The 12487-nt window shown below is 50.2% G+C and overlaps 1 protein-coding gene across 1 annotated transcript; it reads left to right on the forward strand.

Moving 5' to 3' along the window:
* The first annotated feature begins 906 nt into the window (after window positions 1-906).
* Window positions 907-10998, forward strand: Slmo2 (slowmo homolog 2 (Drosophila)). Its single transcript, XM_013024375.1, has 6 exons — window positions 907-1057; window positions 7167-7335; window positions 8409-8498; window positions 9141-9211; window positions 9312-9414; window positions 10707-10998. Exons 1-6 carry the CDS (start codon window positions 1026-1028, stop codon window positions 10824-10826), a joined length of 585 nt encoding a protein of 194 aa, XP_012879829.1. The 5' UTR covers window positions 907-1025; the 3' UTR covers window positions 10827-10998.
* Window positions 10999-12487: the final 1489 nt, after the last annotated feature.

Consider the following 12487-nt stretch of genomic DNA (forward strand, 5'->3'; position numbering starts at 1 on the left):
TAATTTTTTGTGGATTTTTTCCACATAGAGGACTTTGGCTATTCTTTTTAATCCTCCTTCTTGGTTTTTAACATTCAAGCAAGCTGAGAATGAACATGAGGTAATACTTCTAAGTAACAGGATATGGAGATTTTCCTCCATCCATAACCAGGAAGTGACAAACTGATGGTGTGAGGTTGGGGGGTAAGGGGTGCGGGGTGTCGGGCCCTTTGTCTATGGGGCGGGGCGAGACTCCTCCGAGTACAGCCCCCCCCCCCCGTGCCTCCCGGGCCCAGGGGACCATGGGCAGGGGCCCGGCCCGCGGAGCCCCGTCGGGCGGAGGGCGAGCAGGGAGCCGGAGGTGGCGCCGGCCGCCCCGATCTCCGGGACCGTGGGACCGTGGGCCTCGCCGTACACGAGCGTCGAGAGCCTCGACCCGGGCCTTGGCAGGACCTGGGCCAGAGGAGAGGAGGCCGGGGGCGGAGGGAGGCCGGGCCGTCGGGGCCACACGGCGCGGCCGGGGAATCCGTGCCCTGCACCATCTCTGGGGCACACACCTGGCCAGTGACTTGGCTGACCTGGATTGAGACAGGAGAGGGAGGAACTTTCTAGCAAGACGCCAAGGAAAACGTGCTGGGGAGAACCCCACCGAGGCCACCCCGGTCGGCGGTCCTAGAGGGCAACGCCGGGGCCGCCCGGACGCCCCGCGCCTGCGCAGCGCAACCCCAGAGCCGCGCTGGAGCGGGGCGCCAGCGCGAGGGGCGTGGCCTCGCTGCGCCGCTCGCGAGGGGCGGGGCTCGGTTGCGCCACGCGCGGGAGACGAAGTTTAGTTGCGCCGCGCTAGGGGGCGTGGCTTGTCTGCGCCGAGGGGCGGGGCCGGCTCCGAGCTGGGCCGGGACAGGGCGTGGAGGCCACACGTCGGGACGTCCTCGCGCCGAGTCCGACGGCGCCTGCGCGCTGCGCAGCCGGCAAGGGGGCGGGGCAGGCGTACTTCCGCGCCTCGCTGTCCCCTAGCGCCGCCGGACGTCGCTCAGGCCTTCGGCACCATGAAGATCTGGACTTCGGAGCATGTCTTTGAGTAAGTGTGGGCACCTTTGGGGAGTTCCCGGCGTCGGCCCGGGGAGAAGGGCCGGGCTGAGCCCGCGGCCCCCCCCCGGGGGCGGGCCAAGGTCACGACCCCGCGACCCGACCATTGAGCCGGTCCGACGGGAGGCCCCGCCCCTTCGGGGGTCGAGGGGCGTCGCGGAGCACGCGGTTCTCGGCGGAAACTGCGGTGGACACTTCCGGTCTGGCCGGTGCTGCTGGGGCCGCGCCCCGGGGCGTCCAGGCCGGGCGCGGGGGGTCGCCCGGGGCCTCCAGGCCGGGCGCGGCGTCTCCCCCGAGGAAGGACCTTGTGGAACCCGGGTTTGCGGCGGGCCGGGCCCCCCACCCATCAATCAGGATGGACACTTGTCGGCTTGACCCGAGTGCGGACACGCGCCTGGCCCCCGGGGCTCCACGCTGGCCCCGCAGCCTGTGACCTTGGCTTCCTGCTCTTCTCAGAGCTGGGAGACGGTCAGGGCCTCTCCGTGAGAGGTCTCTGGCCACAGCTCCACGACACCTTCGTGTGGCATTGGAAACACCTTAAGCCGGTGGAGATGTTGGCAACCAAACTGTGTCTTGGAGACCCACGGTTTCACATGCGGAAGAACCGTAGACGTAGCAGCTGAACCTTTTTTTGATCCCACGAAGTGGTTGCCTCTTTGTTCCAGGACTCTTTTTTGATAAATCTTCTCTGAAATGAAAAACCACTTGCTCATAAACACTGCTGTGGTTTACGTTTGAGGTACTTGTGCTCTCTTCCAGTCATCTTGTTAATGTTGCCGTACTGTTTGAGTTCTTACGGCCTTGTAGTATGTTTTAGTTCAGAAGTTTTGAGTTTTAAAATGTGTTTCTGGGGACAATTTCAAGAGTTGTCACCAGTCATTGGTGTCTCACACGCGTAATCCTAGCTATTCAGGAAGCGGAGATCTGAGGATGGAGATTTGAAGCCAGCCTAGACAGAAAAGTCTTATCTCCAATTAACCACAAAAGGCTGGAAATGAAGTTATGGCTCAAGTGGCAGAGCACCCACCTTGAGTGAAAAAACGAAGCAAAAGCAAAAGTTCCTGAGTTCAACACCCCTCCCCCAAGTTATCAACATTTTTTTCAGTAGTAGACCACACTGAGGGCCTGCTAGAAAGAACACTGAGTGTTAGAACCAGAAGGAAGTTTTGATCGTTAATTGCTTATTGGCCTTCCTACATCACATTTCATCAAGGATCTTGATCTCTGTGCCCCAGATCTGTGATAAAGAGATGGGCATACTTACATTAGTGCTGCCTCACCCCTGGAAAGGAACCCAGGTCTCCCGATAGTCTGGACTGTGAAAGCAGAATCCCATCTGACATACATTGCTGGCATCCAGAGCTGTGCCCTGAGCTCCGATCTCTTGTACTTCAGAGCCTTATTCGGGGGCTACCTGAACACCTGACCTCAGTTCCCATATGTGCAAAGGCAGAGGGTTTCCAGGCCCACCTGCTTCCCTGAAGCTTCACATCCCTGAAGAGTGCCTTCTCCCAGGGCCTCCTCTCCCAGCTTCCCACGTCAGGACACTGCTCTCCAGCAGCAGCTGAGTCACTATTGCGTCCCACCCAGGTTTGATCTTCGAGCACTTCCTCTTGAGGCCACACCTGTGGTTGGCCATCAGTTGAAGTCAGTGTTGATTCCTTCCACGGGCATCAGTGCAGTGGATGCTGGGCCCTGGGATTCAGATGGCTTACTTTTTAACTAAGTCCAGATCCTCTTGCTACCTCAATGGTGTGAACAGCGTCCCCCACTCATTTGATAGGGGAGGAAAGTGGACAGGTCAGTAAGCCTCAGACAGATCCTTTGGTATGGTGTTGAATGACTTCTGGTGGCAGATCTTTTTGCATTAATTACACTAGCGCATTTAAAAGTAATTACTTGGAAAGCACGGTCATAGTCGTAGTAGGCATCACTTGAAGCTTTTGAGCTCCTCATGTTCACAGAGCAAGCTCCATGAAGCAGAGTCCATGTTGTCAAACAGTGCATAACTACTCATGCTGATTTGTTAGAGAATGAAGAAAGAGACCGGCAGAGGCCAGAGGCCACACCCTGTGACTACATAGATTGAGAAGGGTTGGTTGGGTTTTCATTTTACACAGTTGCCCTGGTAACAATCAGAGTGTTTGGTCTGTATCACTTCTATTTGTGGGGATTGTTTAGATTTATGAAGCTGTTCCACCCACACACCTGCACTGATTGCTGAATAAGGTTGAGATTAAAACCAGAGGTTCATTTATGTAATATTGTAGAGAAAATGAAGACGACATTCAGAATCATGTCACTGCCTGTTTAGGGCTCTGAAAAGTTAATGGAGTTGAGATTTTTCTTCTGTTGACAAGATGTAGTTGTCAGTCTGAGTTCTCTGAGAAGTTGAAATAGATTAATGCCTTCTTGTTTTGCTTTTAGAAAAAAAAACCTGTGAGCTGTGAGATTTGTATCAACTGATAAAGCTGGAAACATCTTCTCCAGGTCCTATCTTCCTTGTAGATGAAGGCAAGAGCATAGTTCAATAGAGTAGAAGGGACAGGGTCATATTGTAGGTGGATTGAGCACCTGTCATACTGTGCTCACGGTTTTTGGCCCATGTCTTCATCCACAGAGGTGAGGAGAGCTGATGTGTGCACATGCCTCTTCTACAGAGGTGAGGAGAGCTCACGTGTGTACATGCCTCCATCCACAGAGGTGAGGAGAGCTCACGTGTGCACACACCTATATCCACAGAGGTGAGGAGAGCTCACGTGTGCACACACCTCCGTCCATAGAGGTGAGGAGAGCTCACGTGTGCACACACCTATATCCACAGAGGTGAGGAGAGCTCACGTGTGCACACGCCTATATCCACAGAGGTGAGGAGAGCTCACGTGTGCACACAGCTCTATCTACAGAGGTGAGCAGAGCTCACGTGTGCATACACCTCCATCCACAGAGGTGAGGAGAGCTCACGTGTGCACACGCCTCCGTCCATAGAAGTGAGGAGAGCTCACGTATGCACACAGCTCTATCTACAGAGGTGAGCAGAGCTCACATGTGCATACACCTCCATCCACAGAGGTGAGGAGAGCTCACGTGTGCACACACCTATATCCATAGAAGTGAGGAGAGCTCACGTGTGCACACGCCTCCATCTACAGAGGTGAGGAGAGCTCACGTGTGCACACGCCTCTATCTACAGAGGTGAGGAGAGCTCACGTGTGCACACACCTATATCCATAGAGGTGAGGATAGCTCACGTGTGCACACGTCTCCATCCACAGAGGTGAGGAGAGCTCACGTGTGCACACGTCTCCATCCACAGAGGTGAGGAGAGCTCACATGTGCACATGTCTACATCCACAGAGGTGAGCAGAGCTCACATGTGCACACATCTCCATCCACAGAGGTGAGCAGAGCTCACCTGTACACACAGCTCCATCTACAGAGGTGAGGAGAGCTCACGTGTGCACACACCTATATCCATAGAAGTGAGGAGAGCTCACGTGTGCACACGCCTCCATCCACAGAGGTGAGGAGAGCTCACGTGCACAGGTCTCCATCCACAGAGGTGAGGAGAGCTCACGTGTGCACACGCCTCTTCTACAGAGGTGAGGATAGCTCACGTGTGCACACACCTATATCCATAGAGGTGAGGAGAGCTCACGTGCGCACACGCCTCTTCTACAGAGGTGAGGAGAGCTCACGTGTGCACACGTCTATATCCACAGAGGTGAGCAGAGCTCACATGTGCACACGTCTCCATCCACAGAGGTGAGCAGAGCTCACCTGTACACACAGCTCCATCTACAGAGGTGAGGAGAGCTCACATGTGCACACGTCTACATCCACAGAGGTGAGGAGAGCTCATGTGTGTACACGTCTCCGTCCATAGAGGTGAGGAGAGCTCACATGTGCACATGTCTACATCCATAGAGGTGAGGAGAGCTCACGTGTACACACAGCTCTATCTACAGAGGTGAGGAGAGCTCACGTGTGCACACGCCTCTTCTACAGAGGTGAGGAGAGCTCATGTGTGTACACGTCTCCATCCATAGAGGTGAGGAGAGCTCACGTGCGCACACGTCTCCATCCACAGAGGTGAGGAGAGCTCACGTGTGCACACGCCTCTTCTACAGAGGTGAGGAGAGCTCACGTGTGCACACACCTATATCCATAGAGGTGAGGAGAGCTCACGCGTGCACACGCCTATATCCACAGAGGTGAGGAGAGCTCACGTGTGCACACGTCTATATCCACAGAGGTGAGGAGAGCTCACGTGTGCACATGTCTACATCCACAGAGGTGAGGAGAGCTCACGTGTGCACACGTCTCCATCCACAGAGGTGAGCAGAGCTCACCTGTACACACAGCTCCATCTACAGAGGTGAGGAGAGCTCACATGTGCACACGTCTACATCCACAGAGGTGAGGAGAGCTCATGTGTGTACACGTCTCCGTCCATAGAGGTGAGGAGAGCTCACATGTGCACATGTCTACATCCATAGAGGTGAGGAGAGCTCACATGTGCACACAGCTCTATCTACAGAGGTGAGGAGAGCTCACGTGTGCACACGTCTATATCCACAGAGGTGAGCAGAGCTCACATGTGCACACGTCTCCATCCACAGAGGTGAGGAGAGCTCACGTGTGCACATGTCTACATCCACAGAGGTGAGCAGAGCTCATGTGTGTACACGTCTCCGTCCATAGAGGTGAGGAGAGATCACGTGTGCACACGCCTCCATCCATAGGCATGAGGAGAGCTCACGTGTGCACACGCCTCCATCCACAGAGGTGAGGAGAGCTCACGTGTGCACGCATCTCCATCCACAGAGGTGAGCAGAGCTCACGTGTGCACGCATCTCCATCCACAGAGGTGAGGAGAGCTCACGTGTGCACATGTCTACATCCACAGAGGTGAGCAGAGCTCACGTGTGCACACGCCTCCATCCACAGAGGTGAGGAGAGCTCACGTGTGCACACATCTCCATCCACAGAGGTGAGGAGAGCTCACGTGTGCACACGCCTCCATCCACAGAGGTGAGGAGAGCTCACGTGTGCACGCATCTCCATCCACAGAGGTGAGGAGAGCTCACGTGTGCACGCATCTCCATCCACAGAGGTGAGCAGAGCTCACGTGTGCACGCCTCCATAGATGTGAGGGGAGCTCAAGGACCTCACACTTGCCCTCTTGAACACATGGCTTTGCTTTCTTAAGAAAAGAAGGATGCTCTAAGTTCTCCAGTGATGTGGTCTTGTCAGTACTTCAATCCTAGGTGTGAGCGAGTACTTACTGTGCTAAGAGATTATAAAAACCAGTATGTGAAGAGAGCAGAAAGACATTTGATTATGCTGAGCAAACTTTAACAAGCAAGAATCATTTCTCTGGGAACAATGGATGTCAACTGGACAGGCTTCTGTTAGCCTTAAACTAACAAGACTTTTTAATTAAAGCAATAGTGCTTTCTGTCTTCTTGTAACGTCTGCACAAATTGGTAGGGCCTGCGAGTTCCTTTCCTCTTCCTGACTTCACAGCACTGCGGCGGCATGGTCAGGAGCCCAGGCACCCCCGCCCGCTGGCAGTCAGTAGAACACATCCCTCAAGGATGTTTTTGTGAAGCAGTGGCTCTTGGTTACATGTGAATGTGGATGATGTACATAGGAAAGGTATCCATGTCTGTGCACATTAAAAATGTCGATTGAGCTGGGCACCAGTGCTCTCGCATCTGTAATCCTAGCTACTCAGGAGGCTGCAATTTAAGAATCATGGTCCAGAGCCAGCTGGGGCAGGAAAGTCTGTAAGCCTCTTATCTCCAATAAACTCCTCAGAAAGCTGAAAGTGGCACTGTGGTTCAAGTGGTACAGCACTAGCCTTGAGCAAAAGAAGTTCAGGGACCACAGCACCTTGGCCCTGCGTTCAAGGCCCAGGACCAGTACACACACAAATGTTGGTTGAGCTCCCCAAATCAGTCAGTGTTTCAGAAAGTAATTTTCCCTAAGTAAAAAGTAATTAAGTTCCTATTGTAAAGAGCTGTTTGATGGGTTATAGACATTGTCAGCTTCCCATGCGTATTTTTAACCGTGTGACTCTTGGCACTTGTTGATAGTCACCCGTGGGAAACCGTGACAACAGCTGCGATGCAGAAGTACCCCAACCCCATGAACCCGAGTGTCGTGGGCGTAGATGTGCTGGACCGCCACGTGGACCCCTCCGGGAAGCTGCACAGCCACAGACTCCTCAGCACCGAGTGGGGGCTGCCTTCCATGGTGAAGTCTGTAAGTGGGCCCCACGCCCCTCGAAATGTGACTGCGGTAGAGCCGTGTTCTACACCACATTATACTTTCAAATAGGTGGTGGGAGCCGATTCCGAATGTCATTTTTGCATCAGTTCAAATTGTATTATAATAAACTTGAGTTATGAGCGTATAATGAATTGGAAATATTATTACAGTCTTCATGAAGGCACCCGATAAAACCTTCTGAAGGAAGCCAGCTCCTGCTCTATGTCTAAAAGCAATTATTCTTGCCCTGCTTTGCCAGCAACTTGAGACCAGTACCAAGAGCTGGAAGGAACATCTGCCGGTCACTGCTGGGTGCCAGTTGCTGGTCAGCAGTAGGCCAGGTTCATTAAGATAAGGAGAATGTTCCCAGACTCACTGCTGTTACCTTTACACCATGTGTAGTATTCTCCTGAGCGTTTAGAAACACTTCTATTCAGTCACAAACAAGTAGGCTTTGGTGAGCCACTTTAACCATCAAGAAACTAGAATGCCAGTTCATCAGTGTGAGCAAATGGCCTAGAGTTCCATGGAGAGTTTCTGCAGAGACAGGTCCACTCAGCACTGACGTGGCCTCCTCTGTGTGACCAGGGCATTGGACAGTGGGAGCGCAGAAAGGAGCAGGACCAGCCAGGCCCAGGAAGTGACGCTGGGTGCTGACGGGCGCATCGTCCTCCACGAAGCCAGGGCTGTTCTTGTAGGCCTTGTGCCTAGGACTGCCCTGACATGCTGCCACATGTTCTTGAGTTCTCCGTTTTCTGGGTGCCATGTCTCCCCACATTTTCTGATTTCCGTATTTCTACACCATGCATTGCATGCACACATCTCCAGTGGCTTGACTCCTAATGGCTTCTGGTAAAGGTTTTTGTGTGTGGCATGTGGCATCCTGGTGTCATCCATGCTGTGTGGGTTCCTGTTGCCCTCTGCTCGGTCATTTTCTGGACCTTTGTTTCCTCCTGTATTTTGTAAGACAGATCTTTGATTAAGATAATTATAACATATTTGTACCTTCAAATGCAGTATTGACCCACTTTCCTGCTCTGACTGCTAATTCTGAATGTTTCACTTAGATTATTGGTGCAGCAAGAACCAAGACGTACGTGCAAGAGCATTCTGTAGTTGACCCTGTGGAGAAAACAATGGAGCTCAAGTCTACCAATGTAAGCCCTGGTTCTTTTTATTTCCATTTTGAACCGTTTGGCTATGTTTTTCATCCTTAAATAGAAGGTGAATGTGCATAGACTTATGTAGAAACCCAGTACCTAGGGTTGGGAATATAGCTCAGTGGTAGAGTACTTGTCTAGCATGCATGAAGCCCTGGGTTCAATTCCTCAATACTACATATACAGAAAAGGCTGGAAGTGTCTCTGTGGCTCAAGTGATAGAGCACTAGCCTTGAGCAAAGAAGCTGGGTGACAATGCCCAGGCCCTGAGTTAAAGCCCCACAGCAGACAAAAAGGAAGGAAGGAAAGGAAGAGATGGAAGGGAGGAAAGGAAGGACCCCAGTACCTACAGATGAGAGGTGTATCCCATCCACTTCCTGGGCCTGACTGCTGCTTCCTCAAGTCTAGTACCGAATAAACCAAAGTCAGGACCCCACACACATTGTCATTACACCCTTCTGAAATTGATTTGAATAAAAAGCAGATAGTGGAAGTGAAATTAAGGTGCTTTCAGAGTAGTCGCAAGATAGTTTATTTCTAGTTTTGTATGTTTAGAAAGATTTGTGTGTCTGTTCATTTGGGAAGTGATTTGCATCATTGTTTCAGGAATGATAAGCCTTTTTTCTCCTCATCCTGTAGATTTCGTTTACAAACATGGTTTCTGTAGACGAGAGACTAGTGTACAAACCACATCCTCAGGACCCAGAAAAGTAAGTCGCACTTGTTTCATGGGTGTTTTAATTTTCTCCATCAAGTATCTGTAAAAAATAGACATTGGGTGGGCTGAAACTGTGATGTGTTTTGTACCAGAACCATTTTGACTCAAGAAGCCATCATCACGGTGAAAGGGGTGAGCCTCAGCAGTTACCTGGAGGGGCTTATGGCCAGCACCATCTCCTCCAATGCTAACAAGGTGAGTGTTTGCTGTCCAGCCCCTGCTTCGTTTTCCAAAGTGCTTGTGCTGAATGTGTTTGTTCTTTTCAGCATTCTTAGCCCCCTGCAGCCAGCAGCCAGAGAGCTTTAGGCAGGTCCTTGAACAGGCACATCCGGGCTCCCGTGCCAGCACTCTTACCACCCTTTCAACCTGGGGCAATTAAGCTCGCCTTTGTGTGCCTCCGTTCCCCATCCATGCCAGAGGACGATGGAAGTGAGGTAACACGTGACAGCCTGTGTCTCAGGGCCCAGCGTGGAGGACGTGCCTGGCGATACGTACCTGTGAACCCTTCTTTGAAATGCTGTTTCTTCACATGTCCTCTTCTAGCCACTATCCTGGTGAAATTTGCTTTCATGGTCAGAGTCAGAGTCAGACTTCCCATTTCCTCAAGAAGCAATTTTTGCCCATTGAGAAATCGCTCCCATTGACCAAGCATGAATTAAAACAAAGCATAGGACTGGGAATGTGGCTTAGTGGTATAGTGCGCACCTTGAGCAAAGAAGCTTGGGGACAGTGCCCTGAACTGAATCCCCAGGACCAACAAAAAAAGAAAAAATGTAGGGAAAGAGATGTCCAGTGGACTGGACACCATGTCTGCTGTGGTGAGTCAAGGATATTCATGGATACTTTTCTCTGTGTCAGGCAGAGTACTAGGCTAGACTGGGGACTGCAGGAGCAAAACACAAGTATCCCTTCCTTGGAGAACTAAGGAAGGACACAATAATCACAAGAAGTCCTTAGGAGAGGAAAACTATAGGCAGCTACAGTGCTTAATGCTTGGTGTGTGATACTTGAAGTCTATGAGTACTTGAAGGGGGAGAGGATAGATTGTAAGGATTATACCAGGAAAAGCATTCAGGAAGAGGAACGGCATGTGCAAGGGCCCTCAAACAAGAAGCGTCAGGAAGGAAGGGGTGAGCATAGAGCCAGGGACCAAGTCCTTGAGAGGCTTGCCCATAGTTTTATTTTACAATGTAGACATCAAAAGAAAAGAATTCTGACCACTATAATCATGAAATAATAAGACATCCTGTCATTTAATTGTAGATGCTTTTAAGAACATCTTTTTCATACAAAATAAAAATCAGTTTATGGATCAAGCCATTTGATATTTGGTAAATAATATAAGACAAGAGAAAGAACAAAAGGGATCTGTGGGCCCTCCTGAGGTTTCGTTGTGCCCAGAGCTACCTGGGACTTCCTGGTGTGTCATTTATGTCGTACACGCCTTTGCTCTTCCTCCCTAACAATCACCGTGTTGGATTTTAAAGGGCCGAGAAGCAATGGAATGGGTAATACACAAATTGAATGCTGAGATTGAAGAACTGGCAGCTTCGGCCAGAGGAAGCGTGAGGACCCCGATGGCGGCGGCGGCCTTTGTGGAGAAATGACAGTGAGCCTTGTCCACAGCACCGGGGCCCGGGGCCTCCAAGCTGGCCGCATATTTATTTGTTATTTAAAAAACATACAACTATTTTAGGCAGAACTTTTTTTCAAATGAGCTGGATGGAGTAAGGCTGTGTGACTTCTGATCCAAACAAAGAAACGCAGGGCTTCTAAGTGATGGGAGATTTCTGAGGTGAGGGTGACTGGGAACGACTGCCTGGATTTTGAGAGTTCCAGTATTTATGGGGAAATTTAAGTCTTTAAGTATTTGGTATTGACACTGACTCTGCTTAAAGAGATTCTACAGCTTTTCAGACATTGGAGCTCATCCTGGCACTGGACCAACCCCAGGGCCGAGCCGAGCCGAGCCACCCTACACGCCCACAGCTGCCATGCACCAACCACTATGGCCTGCAGGAGGAAACTCACTTCAAAAGGAGAAACTGTATAGTTTTAAAAGACATTCATTTATATAAAGTAACATGCTCTGCTAAAAACCACAGTGTTTTGGTTTGGTATTTAAATGATATTTTTGGAGTGAAAATTAGCACTAAAGTAATATGGCTCTAACAATATTACTTTATTGTATTAAAGAGTACTGTATTGATTTGCCAAAGTTTTGTAACTTAGTAAAGGTATTGCCTTCCTTGGCCTTGTACTTTATGACTTAGCATGCTGTGCCGTGGGCTGGTTATATTAACTGAAAAAAATAAAAGTCGTTGCCTGAGTTTGCAGCACTCTTAAAACAGAACAGCTCTTCACGTCTCCTAGCATCTCTCATTTGCCTAACTTATAAATTGCCATGTGTCATAATCATGGTTTTGTAATTGCTAAGGCATGATATGTCAGGTTATTTGAATATAATTACTTTTTGAGGTAATTGTGACCACAAAACATCTTTTTTTACATGAAGAGCTGTACATCATTTGAAATTACTCAAATGATGTCTTGATCTGAAGCATAAATTCCGGTACTTCATGTTTTAATAACATGGTGCCAACTGCAGAGCGAGGGGGCGTGGGGAAAGAGAGAGAGAGAACTGTGACCATAGTCATCAAGTGGGTGAGTGGATGGCACCCCAGGTTCAGTGCAGCGAATCCTTACTTTAGACGGACACCAAGAGTGGGTGTCCAGTGGAAATCAGTACATGTGTTTCATTTTGTCTTTTGTAGCTACCAATTATCAACCACTAAACGGTGTCTTTGATACTTATAATTGTTGCATACACTTTTTGTTAAAAGGTGATTAGCTTTTCCTTTTATTTTACAGGACTTAATGCGATCAACTTCTAGTCGGGTTTCCTATAGACTAATTCATATATGAACAAAAACCACAGAAACAATATCCCAAACCTTTTTAACATTAGTATTTTTCTACTTAAAATAATGCTTAGCTTAAGAACTCTTAGGTATTTGTAAGAGATTAAGCCCGGTAAGATTGCTGATTACTTTTGTAACCTGTGATGGATTTTACCAATGAACTAACATTTCATCTAAATAAAATATTGCCTAAATAGAGTTTTAAGAGATGGCTTGTACAGTTTCTGTGAATTGTGCCTGCTCGGGAAAGGCGCGGCCGCCTCCCGGCCTCGGGGTCCGGCCTCCCGGCCTCGGGGTCCGGCCTCGGGGTCCGGCCTCCCGGCCTCGGGGTCCGGCCTCCCGGCCTC

The sequence above is a fragment of the Dipodomys ordii genome, unplaced genomic scaffold (genome assembly GCF_000151885.1).
Source record: "Dipodomys ordii isolate 6190 unplaced genomic scaffold, Dord_2.0 Scaffold75, whole genome shotgun sequence".
In the NCBI taxonomy this organism is placed as follows: Eukaryota; Metazoa; Chordata; class Mammalia; order Rodentia; family Heteromyidae; genus Dipodomys; species Dipodomys ordii.